At 32.0% G+C, this 20,144-nt stretch overlaps 1 protein-coding gene across 1 annotated transcript in view; it reads left to right on the top strand.

Annotated features, from left to right (window-relative positions):
- Window positions 1-20,144, top strand: part of LOC126737287 (uncharacterized) — a 46,464-nt gene that overhangs the window by 14,653 nt on the left and 11,667 nt on the right. Inside the window, exons 2-5 of the mRNA XM_050442117.1 lie at window positions 1,558-1,700; window positions 10,406-10,562; window positions 12,194-12,298; window positions 17,139-17,323. Of these exons, the coding sequence (XP_050298074.1) occupies window positions 1,558-1,700; window positions 10,406-10,562; window positions 12,194-12,298; window positions 17,139-17,323 (590 nt within the window). The remainder of the gene's footprint in view (window positions 1-1,557; window positions 1,701-10,405; window positions 10,563-12,193; window positions 12,299-17,138; window positions 17,324-20,144) is intronic.

Here is a 20,144-nt window from a genome sequence, read left to right as displayed (position 1 = left end):
AGACTGGTTTAATAAGATTGCGTTGCCATATTTGAAAAATCTCCAAGGCCCAAAAATAATAATGGGCGACAATCTGTCAAGCCATGTGTCTTCACATGTTCTTGAGGAATGTGAAAGATTAATTATAAGATTCGTTCTATTTCCACCAAATTCCACGCACCTTCTTCAACCCTTAGACGTGGCATTTTTCTCCATTGAAGAAAAAATGGCGGGCTGCATTAACAGATTGGAAATTACAAAGTAAGGGATGTATTCCTAAATCAGAGTTTCCCAGAGTTTTTAACACCACATTAACACTGCCATGGAACCTACAATGCAGCAGACCATCAAGTCGAGATTTCGAGCATATGGAATCTTTCCCTTGAATCCGGAGATAGTGTTAAACAAAATTCCAGTTCCAAACGCTCAGGATGATGTTCCTGATGAATGTTCTGAAACGTTCGTTGGCTTACTTCAAGATAAACGATTTACTAAAGAACCGACGCGTAGAAAAGGCAAAAAGCTCAATGTGGCTCCCGGAAAAGCTATACAACATCCAAACAGAAGGATCTCCTCTTCATCATCAGATTCATCATATGAACTAGATCTGTCAAATGAGGATGAAGCTGATGAACGATTTGATGGTGAAAGCGAAAAAGAAAATGAACCTGATGGAGAAAATAATCAAAGCGGAAATAATAACGAAGTCCAGGGGGCTTTTGAGGATCCAAAAGCGGCAATTATAACAACTGAGACCTTTGTTATAGTAAAATTGACCAACTTAAAGACAATAAAAAACTATGTCGCCTGTGTCAAGGAAGTTTTGGATCAAGATACATATATGGTTTATTTTCTGAGAAAGCATGAATCTTCTAAGATGGGAGATTATTATACTTACCCCCAGACTAAAGATGAAAGTGTCATTGAAAGACGTCAACTAACGCTTGTTCTCAGATCTGTAAAAGACGCACGAAGGGGCCGATAGCAATTTAAATTTTTCGGGTAATAGAAGCACTTCTTAGAATAATATATTATTATAATAATTAAATGAAATGTTTTTTTAATTTCTTGTGAGAATATTTTTTCAGTTAACAAAGGAGTTTGTTTTATTTATTTTGTGAACAAATGCTTATGAATATATCTTATGTTTCTCAATTATTGTGTTTTCCTGATATCCAAAAAAAATATATTTTTTTCATCTAGAGACGTGGGAAACTTTTTATTTTCAATTTTTGTGGCCAAATTCACCCCACACATTAGGGGTGAATTCGGACACTATTTAGGTTAAAAAAAATATATTAAGAAATGAAAATATTTTTTTTTTCTTGTGTGGAATGAATCGACAAAAGACATAAGAAATTTATTTATTTTTTTGAGATTTTTAAAAAAATAAATGTAGCTGCTATTTGGAAAAATACCGGAAAATCGTCCGAATTCACCCCAGATGACGGTAATAAAAACAATAAGGCACACATAAAAGAACCATAAATCTTTATTCTCTACAACTCCTAAAAATCCTAAAAAATGCGTGGGAATAGTTTAATACTTATTTTGTTTATATTTTTCTTTTTTTTCTAGCTGTAACGGCCACAGCAATGCAAAAAAGCAAATCGTCATCAAGTGTGGTGCAGCAGGGCAGCCTGGTTGCCAAGAAGATTTTTAGGTCAAGATCGAAAAGTCAAACCAGACCCGCCCAAACGCCTTGTAGCTGGATAAATAGGGTAAACTATATAAACTTAAAATTCATCAATTTTTATAAAAAAAAAACTGTAGACACAACGTAAATACAGTTCTTGGAATACTATTTTATATTTTTCGAGCGAAAAACGCAGTTTTTAAACTACATTTCGAAATATTTTATAGGCAACCTAAATTGCTGATGTAAGTGACAGGTTCGTAAATCTTTTACAATATTTGCTAGTAAGTTTTCACATTTTATGATTTTTTCACGTTTAGAACTAAATCTTATAGTAGAAAATCTTTTTTCTTAAATAAATTTTAAAAGGTTTATTCAGCTTTCCCACTTGTGATTCCTCCTAATCTAATTAATTAAGTTTTATAATATAGTTGCGGATTTTATATAACCTGAATTCCACACGCGTCGCTGTCCCCATAAATCTATTAAATAGTCACCGAAAAAAATAATATCATGGCAGTTATTTCACCCACGTTTCTTAACTACCGCTTAGATGATCAACATTGTGGGGAAAATTAAGAAAATGAAGTCATTTTTAAATTTTACTCTTCAGATATAGAGCTACCTGTTGCCTTTAATTCTATAATTTTTTTTAAACAAGCTTCAGCTCCTTGGAAATTACGTCACTATCATTATTATTTTTATCAATGATTTTTATTTTCAAAACTACAGAAAGAAGTTCACATTCTTAATATTAGATCACAAGTATTATAAATTTTACGAATAAAATTCTTTATAAAATCTGCCATCTGCCAAAACTTCATAACCAAGACTAGCACTACTAGGACTTAAGAAGTATGCCTGTTGTTCAATATGGATATAAGTAGAAATTTCAAATGATGAACTAGAGATAATTTAAAAACTAGGATTTCTATGTTTTTATTTATCAATAGGATCAGTAATAGAAGTTTGCATTATTAAGCCTAGAACCCAGATATTTTCGAGACCAAGACCTTTTTTTAGACCAGTAAACTTTATAATCTTCTCTGTAAAAAGAACTTCTAGATTGGGAATGTTCATTTAGGCTGAAGCTCTGACTATTAATTTATTATTCTATAGTCTTTATTGCAGAAAACACAACAAAATTATTCAGAGTTTGAGAAGAGATCTTGATAGCCTTTTCACGGATTAATTTTATTGATTTATGCATATTTTTTAATAGTTTTTGTGTCAAAAACGTTACCACTCTAAAACTATGATCATTTTTTTTGCGGTGATGTAATTTGCATTTTTGTCTAATAAGAATAGTTTGCATTTAGAAACCTGCAAAAACCAGCAACAAACAGTAATTTTTTGAAAAAAGAGACCAAATTTTTCCTCTGGAAGAAAAAAGTTATAGACCAATTTTTAAACCAGTAATTTTTATGACTTTTTAGAAAATTCGTCAGAAAAATACATCAAATTCCAGACAAGCCCAAATTCTTTATAGATAGAAAAATGTTATAAGTGTTATGATATATTTCTTGAGAAACCCTACTGAATTGAGATATAGGTTCATTAAAGATGAAGCATCGATTGAAAGTCCTCCACTTCTTGCACACTTGCATGGTAAATCCAAAGTTATTTCTGAAGAAAAATTGGCAAAGAATAACAAACAGTACCAGTACAGTGCTACTCCGGAAAAAAAACCTAAATTCAGATCAAATTCTTTAGACCAGTTTTTTGTATAATATTTTACTTGGGAAAACCTACTAGGATCTAAGAATTAGGTTCATTAATAATAAAGCATAGCTTGCGAATCCTTTAATCCCATGTTAGTTCTGCAATAAGAATAATAAAGGATAGCACTACTAGCACAGTCATATCTCTTTATTACAGATATGATTTTTTTATACAAATTCAATGTGATTTTTGATACAAAATCAAAAGAACGCTGACACCGTTAATCATCAGAATCTAAATTAAAGGACATATTTTTTTATTTTTATTCTCAATAAGATCAGTGGGAATAATTTGTCAGAGAATATAAACCTAGAAAAACAAGCCATTAACTAACTTTTTCAAATTAGTAATTCTTATATTCTTTTTGCTAGAAAAAATTAAGTTACTTAAGCTAAAATGGGAATGATATTTATTTATGACAGATCAAGAAATGCCGTTAATATAATTTCTTCTAGTCTTTGACAATATTAAATATACAGTCAAAAACTGGTACTGGAAGACTTCTTGAGTTGATTTTTGACTCAAACCAACATCAATACAAATTACGTAGAAAAAGAAACGAATTACAAAAAAAGCTGCATGGACATCCTCTGTCAAGCCTTCAGTAGGTGAAGTTTGTATTCTTAACCCTGGAAAAATATGACATTTTCAGTCAATTTTTTAAACCGGTTTTATATTTTCTGGACGAACTTGAGAAGCTACGGTATTGGAAAAAAAGCTTAAGATAAGATAATTTAAGAAGTAAGTCATCTTACTTATATTTCTTGGACTCTTAGAGATAGTATAATTTATTACAAGAGCAACATGAATACCATGCAGATAAGTTAAATGCATGTTTAACCGCAGACTAGAGGACTGAATACTTGGGATGTTCTTAATACAGGGTGTTCGAAAAATGGACGAAGATATTTCAGTGCGTGATTCCTTATAAAAAATATGAGATGACTATGTTCATGTTTTCGAGGAGTTCATGTTACTGGATAAAGTTAATCGCATGATAAACTAACACGTATATGTACTTTAAATATATATTTTATTGGAAAATCAAACAAAAAAATGTTATACAGTTAGTAATACATTATTTATATTTATTCCGTTGTTTTTAGAAAAAAGTTATCTAACTTTATTTGACGGATACGTTGTTTGTTTGAAAGAATAGTTGCACATTCACGTAATTTGTGTGAATATCCTCGAAGTCGGCATTGTTTTGCTCCGCCCATTCTAGACCTCTGCTAAATATACGAACTGCCTCTACGTGAGTGACTTTATCCACAGCCTGAGAAACCTCTGGATCTTAATCCTGTTCGGTTTCTGAATCATTAGACACTGCAGTACAATTCTCATCATGTACAACGAAGTCATCTTTATTCCATTCTTCGATATCTCCACGTTCGAAGTCTTGCCCTGGATCAATTTCTTCTAATAAATTAAGGTTAGTCTCTACAATACTATTCAGGCTTAGCAATTCTTGAGCAAGAGTTGCCAAGGGTATTGTGTCTTCAAGGTCATCATTGCTTTGGCTTTCGAAAATATTTTTCCAACACTTTTTAATGGTTGCTGGTTCTAATTTATTCCATGCACGTGATAAGTTTAAAATAGCATCCCTGACGTTGTATTGTTTGATAATGACATTCATGTTCTTAGATTTATTAGCTACAACCATTGCCAAAAACATGGAGCGATAATGCAATTTAGTCAACCTAATAACGTTTTGGTCCATAGGTTGAATTAAGGGTGTCACATTGGGAGGCATATACATAACTTGAATTAGTCCATCATCAAATAAAAGTTCCTATACTGGGGGATGACTGGGGGCATTATCCAATAAAAGAAGTGCTTTCTCTGGAAGACCTTGTTTCTTAAGGAACTTTCTCGCCTAAAATTAAAACAAACTTTTATTTTTGAAATGTATAGCTATGGCAAGAAATTTACCTCAGGAACAAAAATTTCTTTGAACCGTTCCTTAAAAATTCCGGCTGTCATCCATGCAGATTTTGAGTTTTTGTAGTGTACAGGAATATAAGAGTTCTTAAAACTTCGTGGTTTTTTAGCTCTCCCTATTACCAAAGGAGTCAATTTATGTAGTCCAGTCGCATTTGTACATGCTAGAAACGTTATTCTTTCTTTGTCTGTTTTTCTTCCAGGGACAGTTTTTTCTTCACTGGATACGTAAGTCTTTCCGGCTAAAAGCTTTTAGTACAAGCCGGGTTCATCGGCGTTGTACACTTGGTTATAGTCTAAGTTTAGGTCCTTGATTTTTTCTTCAAGTTTACTTAAGAATGGTGAAACCAGCTCGGGCTGAGAAGATAGTTTTTCACCAGTTATTGTTAGGAAACGTATGCCAAATCTTTTCTTCAACTTTTGCAACCACCCCGAGCTCGCAGAAAACGTGGAATTTTTGTCGTACAGTTTTTCGTGAAAATATTTGGCTTTCTCTTTTAAAATTAAACCACTTATTGGTGCATTCCTCTCTCGTTGTCGCAAAAACCACTTATACAAAGCTTTTTCCATTAATGGATATTCAGAAGGTCTAAGAGATTTTCGTTTACCTGGTCCAGAAAAAATCAAGGCAACTGTTGAAGTAATTTGGTCTTTTTTCTTCTTAATTGCATACAAGTTAGTACTAAAGTTGCCGACAAAGGGAACATAGGAAATGCCGCTTAATGCCTACGGGTAAAACGATATAAATATTTTTTTGTTCACGTTATAGAGGCGATATATTTTTGGCGTTCACGTTTTAGAATAGGCTGAATACCAATTAGGCTGTTCACGTTTAGGGATGTTCACGTTATGGGACGTTCACGTTATCGAGACTCTACTGTAATTATTTTTCTAGGAGAACTGACGCTTGTCAATGTCAAATCTCCATGCAGAAATGATTTTTTGTTTTCCAAGGCACCTGTGATTTTTTTACAAAAAAATTAATAAACCAATTATGTCCAGTGGCATATAATAAAACGGTATTAATTTTTTTTTGTCGAAAACAAAGTAAGATAGGAAAAAAATACAAGAGGCAAAAAAGTTGTATTTTTAAATGCTTAATCAAACAACAAATAATAAAGTTGAAAAAACGCAGTGGTGTACATTTTTTTGCCAATAATATTTGCTAAGATGTCTCCCGGGTCGCCACTGGATCTTATAATTTTAATCTAGTTGGGGCTAAATTAGCCTCTTAATACAAGTAATACTGCCAAATTTCAAAAGAATCGAGTAAATTTTTTTTTTAATAATAATAAAAAAAATATATTTACATATACAGTACGGAAAAAGGAGGCCATTCCGCCGGCCACATATAGGGTAGACCAAAATAATGCGACTTTCGTTATGCCATTTTTTATTTGGGCGCTCGGTATTCAATATACAGGGCGTCAAAATGAGAAATATAAAATCGTTTTTTTTAATAAGTTGAGTGTTACATGAGATATTAAATTAAAATTTGGTGTGAGGGGGTTTTTTGAAACGAGAAATTGAAATCCGTTCACGGATTTGCTATACCTCGCAGAGGATGCCACCTGGGGTATATTGTATGTGTTAAAAATGCCAAAACTTTTTTGTACCCTTATATAATAAAGTTCTAGTAAAGAATTCTAATTATCCAATCTTTTCTTGTAAAAAAAGTATTCTTAGTAAATGTCGGCCTGAGAATCCGTTTATTAGATGTCTTAATTTTAAAATCTAGATACATTTTAACAAGTTAACAAAATAAACGTAAATTATTTTTTCTAAATTAATGCTAAATTACTTATTATAATAAAAATCATAAAATATTCACCCTAAATTATGTGTTCAACGTGACCTCCATTTGTTTGTATACACATAGGAGCCCTCTTTATTAATGAAAATCTAAGGCTTTGAAAAATATTTGGTTTCAACCTGAAATACTCTCCAGCTGCAATGACTCTTTCCCTTAAATGATCCTCGTTTAAAATCGGAACCATATACACAAAGTCTTTTATACATCCCCAGACTGAAAAATCCAAAGGTGTAAGGTCGGGCGAACGAGGTGGCCACGGAACAGGAGCATCTCGACCCCTACCAATCCAGTGATGAGAAAATACTTGATGTAAATAGTTCCTAATATTTATAGCAAAATGAGCCGGAGCACCATTGAGTTGAAACCAAGATTTTGTCTTAAATTTAGAGACAAATTATCAAGCGAATCGGGCAGTATTTTTTGTAAAAACAACAGAAACTAATCACCAGTCAAATTACCTGGTAAAATGACAGGTCCTAAAAGAAAGTTATCCACAACACATACCCACTTGATGATGTGTCTCAACTATAGCCCTAGAATTCTCTTCAGCCAATATGTGTGCGTTATGGATGTTTGTCATGCCGTTTCTCGTGAACATGGCCTCGTCAGTAAACAGAATCGCCCTTATAAAATCCACATTTCTATTATTCATTTCACACAACCATCTACAAAAAGCAAGTCTTGCCTCGCGATCATCAGGTAAAAGACCCTGTATTTTTTGAAGATGAATTGGGTAAAGTTGTTGACTCTTTTTTTGCCTGATTCAGCCTTAAATGCTTTAGTTTCTGCCATAAACAATTCTTTACATATTGGCATTTTTCCTTCATGTTTAAAAGAGGCAGTGGTTATCCCTCTTCATAAGGGTGGAGATTTGGATCCGCGTTGTAATTTCCGTTACATTTCTATTTTGTCTGCTCTCTCTAAGATAGTTGAAAAACTTGCAAAAAGCAGAATTTTGTTCTTTTTACATCATAATGGCATTTTGTCTGCAAATCAGTTTGGTTTTCAAGCCCGTAAAGGGACTCATGATGCTGTTTTTAGCTTTTTGGAGAGCGTCTTTGAATTCTGTGTCCTTGAATTCTAAAGAGTCATCGGCGGCAGTGTATTGTAATCTATCCAAAGCATTTGACTGTGTGGATCATGGAATACTGTTATTTAAGCTCGATAAATATGGTTTTAGGGGCGTAGCGTTGCGATGGCTTGAGTCCTATCTATCAAATGGTACTCAGAAGGTTACAGTGTCTGGGTGTTTGTCTGCTTCTAGATCCCTAAAATGCGGCGTTCCCCAGGGTTCAGTGTTGGGACCACTGTTATTTTTACTGTATGTGGATGACTTGAGTTCATTGAAACTGCGGGGCAAGGTGGTTCAGTTTGCTGATGATACCACCATACTATGGAGCCATACAAATTCTGATTATATTAATACTTGTATCCTTGAAGACCTTCAGATTTTATCAGGGTGGTGTGCTTCCAACAGGCTCGTGTTTAATGTAAGAAAGACGTCTATTATAGGGTTTAAGTGCGGTGTTCAGGGTCTGATGTTTGACGAAAATTCCCTCTTGCAGAATAAAGAGTGCTGCAAGTTCCTAGGAATTACCATTGATGGTCGCCTTCAGTTTGAAGATCATATTTTACATTTAGCTAGGAAATTATCTTCTGGATGTTTTGCAGTAAGAATGGCAAAACGAGAGCTGGGAGGGGTGGTTGCACGTTCAGTGTACTTTTCACTCATTGAATCTCATATTCGGTATGGCTTGCCTTTTTGGGGTTTAACCAAAGTTAAGGGATTCTTGCAAACCCCTCCTCATTTCTGAAAAGAGCCTCACTCTTTATTTTAGAAACAGCTGCTCTTATTCACAAAATTCCCAAACTACCCTCTGACACTGGCCATTTAACTCGTCGTGTAAATGATGTTCCCCTACCTATTCCTACGTCTTCCCTTACCAAAAACTCATTAATTTACATAAGTAAAAAAATTTACTCTATGTGTTAGACATATATCGGATGTTAAAAAAATTAAAAGAGAATTAAAGACGCTTTTATTGGCTACGGCATATTATAAACTGAATGACTTTTTTAATGATAGGTTTTAACCTTGGACATGTTGGAAAGTTTTTTTTCTCTAGTTTTGTCAACAAGTTTACCGTTATTTAGTAATTGATTGTTTTATTTAGTTATCTTTAATTCAAGTATGTTCAAAAAGTTTTGTCTTCTTGTGTTTAATTTTGTTTATTGTTTTGTCAATTTTTGAAATTGTATTTTTGTTTTATTTTTTTAGCTTGTAGGATGCTTGTACACAAGACTATTCTAACGTTATATAGCACATTTTCTTTCTTTCTTTCTTTCTTCCATAAAATATGAAATATCTTCGTCTATTTTTCGAACACCCTGTATTCTGTTTTAATCTTCTGGATTTTTATTATTGGTAAATAAGGAAACACCAAAGTTGAATTAATTATATTTCTATGAAAATATTCCATCATGCTCTTTCTTTTATTGTTTTGATTTTATGGACTTCTATCTGGTGTCTTAATTTTTAACGAGTTTGGTTGTGTATATCGCTGAATCTTTGTCGGCTATAGTCAGTTTCTGTATATTTTCTTTTTTTTTTATCAATATCTACTTCTTCCAGTTTAAGTTCTTCCAATGACATGAAATCTTTTCATAACTTTCATAGTTAACTTTTAATTTAATATCATGGACAAATTAGACAAAATTTAGTAATTTAAATTGAGAATCGTCTTGCAGTAATTTACATTAAGATTATGATGTTGATATTTTATATCAAGAAAAAGTTAAGTTATTAACGATTTCGTTTACTCATCAATAAGAAAACGAGCCTAAAAAAGTTAACCGCAACCACTAAACGCACACAAGACGTGCATCTAAAAATAACCGACCGATTATTCGGTTTCAGCATTTTCGAAAACAAACGATTTATTTTTAATTCATTTTATTTCATTATTAATGCCCACTTTTATTGAACTAAACATTGTGAAAATAATTACGATTTTGTATATTTTGTTTAGCTTTATACATTAGGGAATTAAACGCTTACGTATTGGCATTAAATTACTTTGAAAATAATTTAAGTTCTTTTTTAATATTAAAAAAATATTTGGAAACTAATTTTTTTCTTCTAACCTTCATTAGGGCCTAAGCAAATAAACTTTTTTTACCTATATGTCACATTTGAAACTCACAGGTTCACTATATTAGTCACGTTATGGCTAGTGAGTAATGAAATTAATTTAAATATTAGAAACCTCCCTTTTCCCAGTTTTACTATAAATCTAACAAGTTCCTTTTTGTAGGGCAGTTGTATCTGGAACAGCGTAACCGGACGCCAAGTGATACTTCAAGATACGAATTTGTTGCATTTAACAGAGGTCGAAAGAAAAGTTTTACAAAAGGTCGCCATTGCAAAACTTCAGGCTTTAAATCTCGGTGTGTCTGTTAAAGTTCCTACAGGTAAGAACGTTATTTTCGTTACTTTTTTTGCTTTTTCTTATGATTTATTATATAATTTAATGTCAAGACTTATGGTCTTATCTCCGTCTTATCTAGTCATTTAGTTTAAAAAGCAGCGGTCTAGTTTAATCTCTATTTTATTAATTACACTTAATTCTTTTCACGTCAGTCCCTCTTTATCAAATTCTTTAATAATCTTATTCTGATTCAAACCTTTCTTTATCTTCTTATAATCCAATTTTACCATCCTCATCTCAATCTTTTATCATCCCCTCAATCTCACACAGATGTAGTTGAAAAGCCATATAGATCCTAGAATGTATTTTTGCCACTCCAACTGTTACTATTCTAACCTTACCTACTTTACTCACTCACTTACTTACTCCTTTAATTATTTATTAATTATAAATCCAAGGAATTTTTGAATTAATAACCTCGCACTATATTATTCAATAGAAAAAAACGTTGCTTCATCCTTAGCTCTCTTTGGTTCAGTAGAAAACTTAAGAGAATCTTTGTATTATTCTTTCAATCTTACCATCCTCTAATTAATCTTCTATCGTCTCACTAACCGCTGTAGTTGAAAAGATGATTAAAAAGCTTGAAAAATTCTATTTTAGATTTGATGGCGTATTATCAAAGAAACTTTCACAAAATGTTCCGTAATTATTAGGACACAGGTAAACGTATGATCAAATTAATTGTTTTAAATAAATTTTTGAAAATAAACAAAATGAAATTTAAGTTTAGACAAAAAATGTATACTTTGATCTTCAAAAAGTAGACTGTTCTCGAACTAAACATGTTTTTTATACATTCGCATAAGCAATCTAAATTGATTTAACAACATTAAAGTTAGAAAAGATATTAATTAAAAATAAATATTCAAAATGTTATCATCTTAAATATGCTTCGAATTATCGATTTAACCTTTCTTGATTGTTCGACTCTCTCATTTATTTAAAAAAATAAAAGAATCTTTGTATTGTTTTTTTAACCTCACCAACGTCTACTCAATTTTCTATCATCTTCTCATTCGAACTTGTAGATACTATTGAAAAACTAGTATATTCTCTAAATTACCAACACAAGCTTTCTTGATTATTTAGCTCCCTCATTTAATTGAAGAGCAAAAGAATCTTTGTAACATTCATATCATTCTTCTAGTGCCTTCTCACTCTCACTTATAGATTGATTTAAAGAAGTTTAATCGAATTATCAATTCAGCTTTTCTTGATTCTTTAACTGTGTTATTCAATTAAAAGAGCAAAATAATTTACCATCCGCATCCTAATTTTCCTTCATCCTCTCACTCTCATTTATTCATTCTCTCAATCATACAATCCATAAAATCCTTCAGTTATTACAATAGTATTACTATTTCGATCAATCTTCCTTTCTCTTCTCACTATCAATTATTCATTTTAATGTAACACCAACGAATTGTTGACCGATTTACTGAAGACGCAAGAATCTTGAAAAAAGACAGAAAGATCTGAATTTTCGATACAATCTTACTCTTTCCCTTCTCATTCTGACTAACTCATTCAGGTGAAAAAACAATATTATATTGCCTTTTCACCTTCTGTTTCACTTATTACCAACAACTTTAATTTATTATGAATTTCTAGAAATTATTGGTTCCGTTCCTACAAAGAAACGCAGGCCGTACCTTCTAAAGCGAAAAGCGCTTACCACCGGAATCTTCGATGGTAATAGGAAAGACGTCGATAAAGGTAAGCAAATAATTTTTTTTTTGCATTTATATACAATTTTCCAATTTGTAAAATAAATATAGATCGGCACGGTGTATTTTTAATTTTACGTGTGTGGAATTCCTGTGCTGTCAAATAATCAGTTCGTCAAACGTGTACGGGAGCAACATGTGACTTATCACAGGTAGACATGCGAAAAATATGTTTGCACACTTTTCCAAAATAACTTACGTTCACGATTTATTTTTTTAGTGATTTATGCTTTATTTACTTTTTGAATATTAGTATGTAAAAAAATTGATAGAAATTAGCCTCAATGCACCCTTAAAGATTAATTTCAAAACCTCTTGAACCTTGGTGCTCTATACCCATTAAACAATCTCTGTTCGGTTCTGTAAAATACCCAGATAAGGTGTAATTAATATCCAAAATCCATACTAAGAGCAAATGAAACCCCTTACCCCTGCCATATCAGATGATAAACAATTACATTTAGTGGAACGCGTGTGGGAGGGTAAATATTTGAAAAAAAAAACCTTAAGGGGTGTTTCAGGAACGTGGAGGGACGAAATTTACGTGAGAAAATTGAAAATTATGGGATTTATATGGTATTTAGAATATAAACTAGTTCTCGATAAAATAGAAGTATTTGGTTTTGATTAACTGTGATGTTTGATGATGATTATTAGGTCTAAGAATAAAAAAAAATGGAAATTTTTATTATAACGTTGTTCTCGAGGTGTTTAAATTTTCCACGTGAGATTTTGTTTTTTTCCAGGCTCATAAAATTCTGCTATTTTTATTTTCGCTATTTCATTTTTAAAACGAAATATTTATTTTCTTTTAAATAGCTTAAAATGTTTTTATTTTCTCATTTTTCGGTTTTTCTTTAAAATATCCGAAAAAAAAATTTGGCATTCGAATTCATATTTCTATTAATTTCATAATCATTTTTAAATTTCATTTAAGAACTCAAGAAATATACCGGGTGGGCAAATAAGAATGTTCACCGGCTATATCTCAGCGGCTAATTGAGATAGAGCCTTCCGGTAAAATTTTTTTTACAAAGGTGCTTAAAAGAAAATGCTGGAAATTATTTTTGAGATTGTGGCACAGCCGCTAGAGGGCATCACAGGCATGACCAAACAGAAAACTAGTTATTTCTACGATTTTTTTCAAAATAAGTGGTATTTATAATATATGCTTTTTAACGCTTTCTTAATATCTTTTGTCTTTTGTTATAAATTATTTTTCTATATTTCTTAAAATAAAGTGGTAGGGGAAGTCAAAACTTTTTTTTATATTTAGAATTTTTTCTGGTTTGACTTAAGCGATTTTAACCAATGTTAATTTATTTTAAAGAACATGTCCTAACCTATAAACTGCGCTTTTCGAATTATATGCTAGAGGGCGTTAAATGAAATGTTAGCAAATTTTATGAATTTTCTCTTAAAATTTAAATGCAATGGTATAATTTTTTTTACATCATCAAATGACAAATAAAATTACTAATAATTCGGTAAAAAAATCACGACGAAAGCGTTTTTAGAACCGGAAATATTGACTAAAACATGAAATGCTGCATTTTTCGCCATTATGGTCTTCTTGGTCTATTATTTGCTTATTTTCTATTATACTCGTATTAATTATTTTAGTAACCTAAATAGCTTTAACGAATTTATTATTTTACTATCTATGATTTAACTAATATATTAACACGTTATTTAAAACCAAAAATAAAAAGTAAGCTTTAATAATGAAACGAGAAAATACTTAAAGTTAAAATAACAACTTAACTAAAACTTCCAAAATAGCGAAACATACAAATTAATGGCGACCTAGATGTTCAAAATGCTGTCCGTCATTTTGGATACAATCTAATAATCTCTGCCTGGTTGAGATAACAGCAGTCTCAATTTCTGATACAGAAATACTTTCGATTGCTTCTCTTATCCTTTCAACCATATTTTCGGGCGTGGTAGGCCTAGTTGCGAATACTAGATCTTTTAGTCTTCCCCACAGATAAAAATCTAGCACAGTGAGGTCTAATGATCTAGGAGGCCATGAAAATACGCTTCCTCGTCCAATCCATCTAGCAGGATATGTGATATCTAAAAATTGTCTTACACCTCTTGCAAAGTGCCAAGAACACCCATCATGTTGTAAAAACATGTCACGGAGAATGGTTAATGGAACCTCCTCTAAAAGAGGTGGTAACTCATTACTCAAAAAGTTTAAATAGATTGCCCCATTTAATCTTTGAAATATAAATGGTCCAATAATTTTCCCCCCTAAAACACCGCACCATACATTCACCGACCAGCGACCTTCGTGCTGCACCTGCTGCATCCAATGTGGATTCGTCTCCGACCAGTAATGCATATTGTGCAAGTTAACACTGCCATTGAAAACATCTTGTCGAACTTGCATTGTCTTATTTATTTAATGTAACACGACGTTTCGGTTGGTAAGTATCTCCAACCGTTATTAAGTGTAAACTGATATCAAGTGTAAACTCAGTTTACACTTGATAACGGTTGGAGATACTTACCAACCGTTATCAAGCCCTTGAGCCGCCGATGAACCGCAATAAACTTTTTGTATCCAGGATGCTGTCGTTCGGGATAACGTTCATGATACAACCGCGATGCTGCTCGTGCATTGCAGTTTGTTGCTCCGTATGCCAAATGCATATCCGCCAATTCTTGATTGGTAAAGTTTTCCATTAGCAATAAATGTTTAAAAATTGTATTGCTATAAAATTTTTAAACATGACGTTGTGAATTGACATTGATAAGCGTTGATTTTAAACAATTGTTGTTATGGTATCATGTACAAAAGGTAAAAATAAATGCAGCAGATCCTATTTAGGTAATTAATGTTTTTTATAAATTTTAACGCGTCTTAGGGCCGTAGTGGCGTAGTGACGCATTTCCGAACATGGATTCCTATACTCAAATGGATTCTTCTGTTGCACTGAACAACCCCCAGAAGTTTGATCCCATAGTTCTGAAACACCCTGTATAATAATATGCGAATTATAAATATGTATTTTCTATAATAGGTAGGTTGTTAGACTAAAACAATTATTTTAATGAATTATTATTTTATTAAAAACTTGTATGTATTTTTGAAGACTAGGAAAATTGACAAAACAATCAATTGAAAAAAAATCAGCATTTTTCATAATATTTCCGGTTCTAAAAACGCCATCGACATGTTATTGTTGAAATCGCTTAAGTCAAACCAGAAAAATTTCTAAATATAAAAAAAAAGTTTTGACATCCGTCCACCACTTAGAAAAAAATTTACAACAAAAGACAAAGGTAATTAATAAAGCGTTAAAATGCGTATATTATAAATACCACTTATTTTGAAAAAAATCGTAGAATTAACTAGTTTTCTATTTGGTCATGCCTGTGATGCCCTCTAGCGGCTGTGCCACAATCTCGAAAATAATTGCCAGCATTTTCTTTTAAGCATTTTTGTAAAAAAAATGTTTAACGGAACGCTTTATCTCAATTAGCCGCTGAGATATAGCCGGTGAACATTCTTATTTGCTCATCCGGTACATTTGAGACATTTTATACTTCAAGCTTTTCTCAAGTTTCCTCTTCAAGTTCCCTCTAACAATTTTTTTTATAGATGGTTTCATATTGTTAAGGTTGTTCCAGAGATTTTCCTATATTTTTTATGTTTTCTGGGCAATTACATCCTAAAAAAAACAATATTTTTATTTGGGTTACTTCCAGGCTTTTCCTACATTTTTAAATTTTTTTCCTATGGAGTTTAATCAATTTATATTTTTATTACTTTAAATTTGCTCATTGCAAAGTTTTTTCAAATTTTTTCAATTTAAGTTTCTTTTTTCTCCGAATATATATTTTTTGATTCAAGGTTTATTATCTTAAATTTTCTACTAAGGATTTCATTTCTTTTCGGGTAGCTAAATTTTTATTTTCTTCATTTTAAAGTCTTCTGGGAAGACAAAACGAAATTTCGACTTTCATAAACGTATCCAGAAAAAAAAATTGAGATTCTTACTTTTACGTTTTCTCCTAAAATTTATGAAGCAATTTTAATTTTAGAAGGTCTAGAAAAAATTAATATTATTTTCCAAATTTTTTTTCAAATTCTGTATTCTATTGGGTTATATTTCACAATATCCAATATCATATTATATTTTTTTCTTCATTTCCAGATTTTCTTTTAAAATTTTAATTTTTTTAAGCATTTTTGCTATTTCAATTTTTTTCTGAATATTTTCCAGGGAAAAATTTAATTAAGAAAAACAATAATTTAGTAAAATTTTAAAGTCATTTAAGAGTCTAAGCAAATTAAAGAAAAACATAATTAGAAAATTATGCATACATACATATATATAAAAAAAATTAAAATACAACCAACTATGACACTATCTGTGATCAAATGCTTAGACGAACAACCTTTCAAATTGCTGAGCGCTTTTAGAAATAACACTCTTACACAACAACTGAATTTTTTTAATGGAAGTGCAACCTCTACAAGCATCCGGCAACAAATTATACAGTTTAGGTCCAAAGTAATTTATGTATCTTAGATTAAGAGTATTAGTACTTAGTGGTAGTTTAATTTGCCTATTGCACCTAGTTCTTGTATCATAATTATGATTAACAAAAGACTTTAAATTAGGTCGAGTATGTATATAAGAACAGATTGTGAGAGTGTAAATTGATCGAATGTTAAAAATATCTTTATTAAATAACAAATGCGTAGGGTACAATCTACCTTTTTTAAAAATAATTTTAAAAATTTTTAACATTTTTGTATTATATTTAATTTGTACAGGCAGTTATTATTACAAGGCATTTTTCCTTTTCAGATGGTAATTCCACCGGTGGACTTGTATTTGGCATTCCTTTAACTCAGTGTGTGGAAAACGACAGGCTACGAGGCATCGGAAGAGCAGGAGAAGTAGTAAGTTCTCCGGAAGAGAAATGCAATATAGCACGACATGGTTCTAGAACCAGTTTTAGTTCACTTATCGATTCACCCAGAGGAGAAGAGGTAAGAATCTGTAAGAGTTTTACTAACGCTTTAAGTTTTAGGAGATTTTACTCCTTAAATACTTTTTCATTCCTTATAAGAAATCCTCTTCGTTCAGCTTCTGTAACTTTAAATCACTTCATAGATTGGATATATCACTGTAATTCTGACAAACACTAAAACTATATGCAAAAACTCTTCAAAGCAAAATATGTTACAACATCGTTTGACGTCATTTATTAGAGCTGTCGTTGCCTCGTTTTCCAGTTTGACGTCATTCTTAGGACGACTTGTCAGCGACCAACTGGACCACGTTTTCAACATTTGGATGCTTATGATGAAATTTATAGTTACACGTAAAATGCATAACACGAAAGTTATTTTGGGCAGATCGGTTAGATATAGTTGCGTAAGGGCGTAACTGGAAACGGGTCTTTTATTAGCTTCGTCTTTTTTCTGTTTAGAGATACTAAACATGTTTTTTTTTTGGTGTGTTTATAGCAAATTCGTTGTATTTTCTTTATTTCTTTTGTTGCTTAATTAGGTGTCTTAATACTTATTTGGTTTTATATGTAAAAGAACCCATCTTTAACGTAAATCCTTTTTTCCTTCTTCTTTGTTAATGCGATCGTCTGTTTTACTACCTTCTCTGGTTAGAAGTCACGGTTATGTGTCCCGATAAGTGAGTGTCTATTTTAAAATACAGATATAGCACATACGATCTTCTGCTATTTATTTATATGAGAGTAAAAAGTAAGCAATAGATGATTTTTTAATTATTCGTGGACATTTTTCCATATGATTTTCAATCTATTTTTAAAATTCCTTTTATTATAAAAAGTTGAGCTAGGCTAAAAGTTGACTTTACAAAATCAATTTTTATTTTCAGGTAATTTTTTTAGTAAATTTTTATGTTTTCTAAGAATCACGTGTATTAATTTTGTGAGACTGATAAAGTTTCTTTTATAAAGAAAATGCATTTTCTAATACGTTCGGAGCTATAAGCAGTTTTGTCCGCTAAGGCCAGTAATTAATAAAACATTTTTCCAGAAAACTTCCAATTAATTTAAAATTATATTATTAAGTTGAGGGTAGTCTGTAAGTACGTTTTGTGTTAAAAATTTGTTCTTAAACTGAAAACTGACTATGGTAAAAAATTTTGGTTTTCAGGTAAAACAAGCTTATTGACTAAATTATTTAATTTTATAAGGAATCGTAGAAAACTTTCTAAAATACAGTCTTTGGACAGAAGAAAATCTAAAAGTTAGATAGTTGCTTTACACAATTTGTTTTTATTCATCAGAAGACTTCATCAAGTACAATGTATAGTGGTAAAAATAATTTAAATAATTGTGCTATTCGAAACTTTAAACTTTATTATTCATTAAAATAAAAACTTGGAACATTCACAAATGCCAGATAGTTACTAGCTATCAAAAGAATTGAGCTCTGTCAAGGCTCTTCTGAGTTATCGGACCCTTAAGGAACATGTAGTCGGCGCATTCTCCATAAATTTCCGGACGCTTCGGACTGTAGAACTGCTTTTTACATAGGCTTGTAAAGGTGTTTGCTAAGCCCAAATACCTTCATGTTCTTTAGAAGATCTTTTAGAATAGCACCTATTGTCGAAATAATAGTTGGGACCGTTTGGACCTTTCCTATCTTCCACGGCCTTTTTATCTATCCAAATCTTTTTACTTAGTACTACTTCGTCGACAAGAATTATCTGCCTAGCATTCTTATCTAGAAGTAAGACATCTGGCCTATTAGGCATCACAAGCTCATAGTTGTCCTCATGTATGAGTTTTAGGCGCTTTGCCAGCTCTTGATGCAGTATCTACCCCACTGTATCATGTCTCTCTTCATATTCTGTTGCGGCCTCCAGTCAAGTCAAATCAAGTCAAACTCCTATGAGTCAGTGTTTTCTGCTGTTTTCTGCGCCTGGCATCCATAGCGACATTTTTCACTCTGTATAGATGGGTATTTAATGATGTATTTCAAGTAGTTTCTTGTGAGCATGACTTGATCTTGAATAGCCAGCCAGTGACCTTCTGTTTATTGGAACATATTTCCTCATGTCAACTACTTCGACGCGATACTGTCGTCATAATCCTGACTCACGTCGTTGAAATGCCGCTCATGCAGAGGCTTTTTTTTCGAAAGGCGCATCTTTTCTTGATTCTTCTTACGAGGTATCTCACCTTTCTGTTCACTCAATCACAGAGGTGTTGCATGGTCTATTGGGCATGTTGCACGATGCAATAAAGAGGTCTGTGACTGTTTCTGAAAGTATGATCGCAGATTAGCTATTTGGCTATGCAGTATCCTCCAAGATGTCCAAGTACCGTTGTTCACTCCAGCGGTGATGCCTATGTGCTTTTGTCAGAAGGGTCCTGATCTTTCGTTGTAAGTTCTCGATATCGGGTTTACTTTAGTCGGTTATACTTTACGGTTATATTTCAGCTTTGAACATATTTTTGCTGTTAAGATAGGTTCCTTAACCTCGCTCACCCTTTTAATCAACCTTGTGGTTAGTTCTTTCTCCATAGTCTGATGGTTTACTTTTATGCTTGCACCATGCCTAAATATTTGTCATGTTCGTCAGCCTTGTTAATTCTGGTTAATTCTGTACCGTCATTTTTTAAAGCAAAGCAGTAGGTGGTTGAATTCAGCCGCTACGATTAAGGGTTCATTGCAAGGAAAAACCATAATGGACTTGTGAGTCCTTGGAAAATACTTCGTTTAATTGGGACACTCAGTCTCGACTTTGCTATTATTAGGTTGCATCTCGATCTTGGTATGCCAGCTTGATATGATGTGCTCTAAAAATATAATATATTAT

The sequence above is a fragment of the Anthonomus grandis genome, chromosome 6 (assembly GCF_022605725.1).
Source record: "Anthonomus grandis grandis chromosome 6, icAntGran1.3, whole genome shotgun sequence".
Taxonomy (NCBI): Eukaryota; Metazoa; Arthropoda; class Insecta; order Coleoptera; family Curculionidae; genus Anthonomus; species Anthonomus grandis.
Note: the sequence above shows the minus strand (reverse complement) of the source record. Positions and strands in the feature narration are given on the sequence as shown.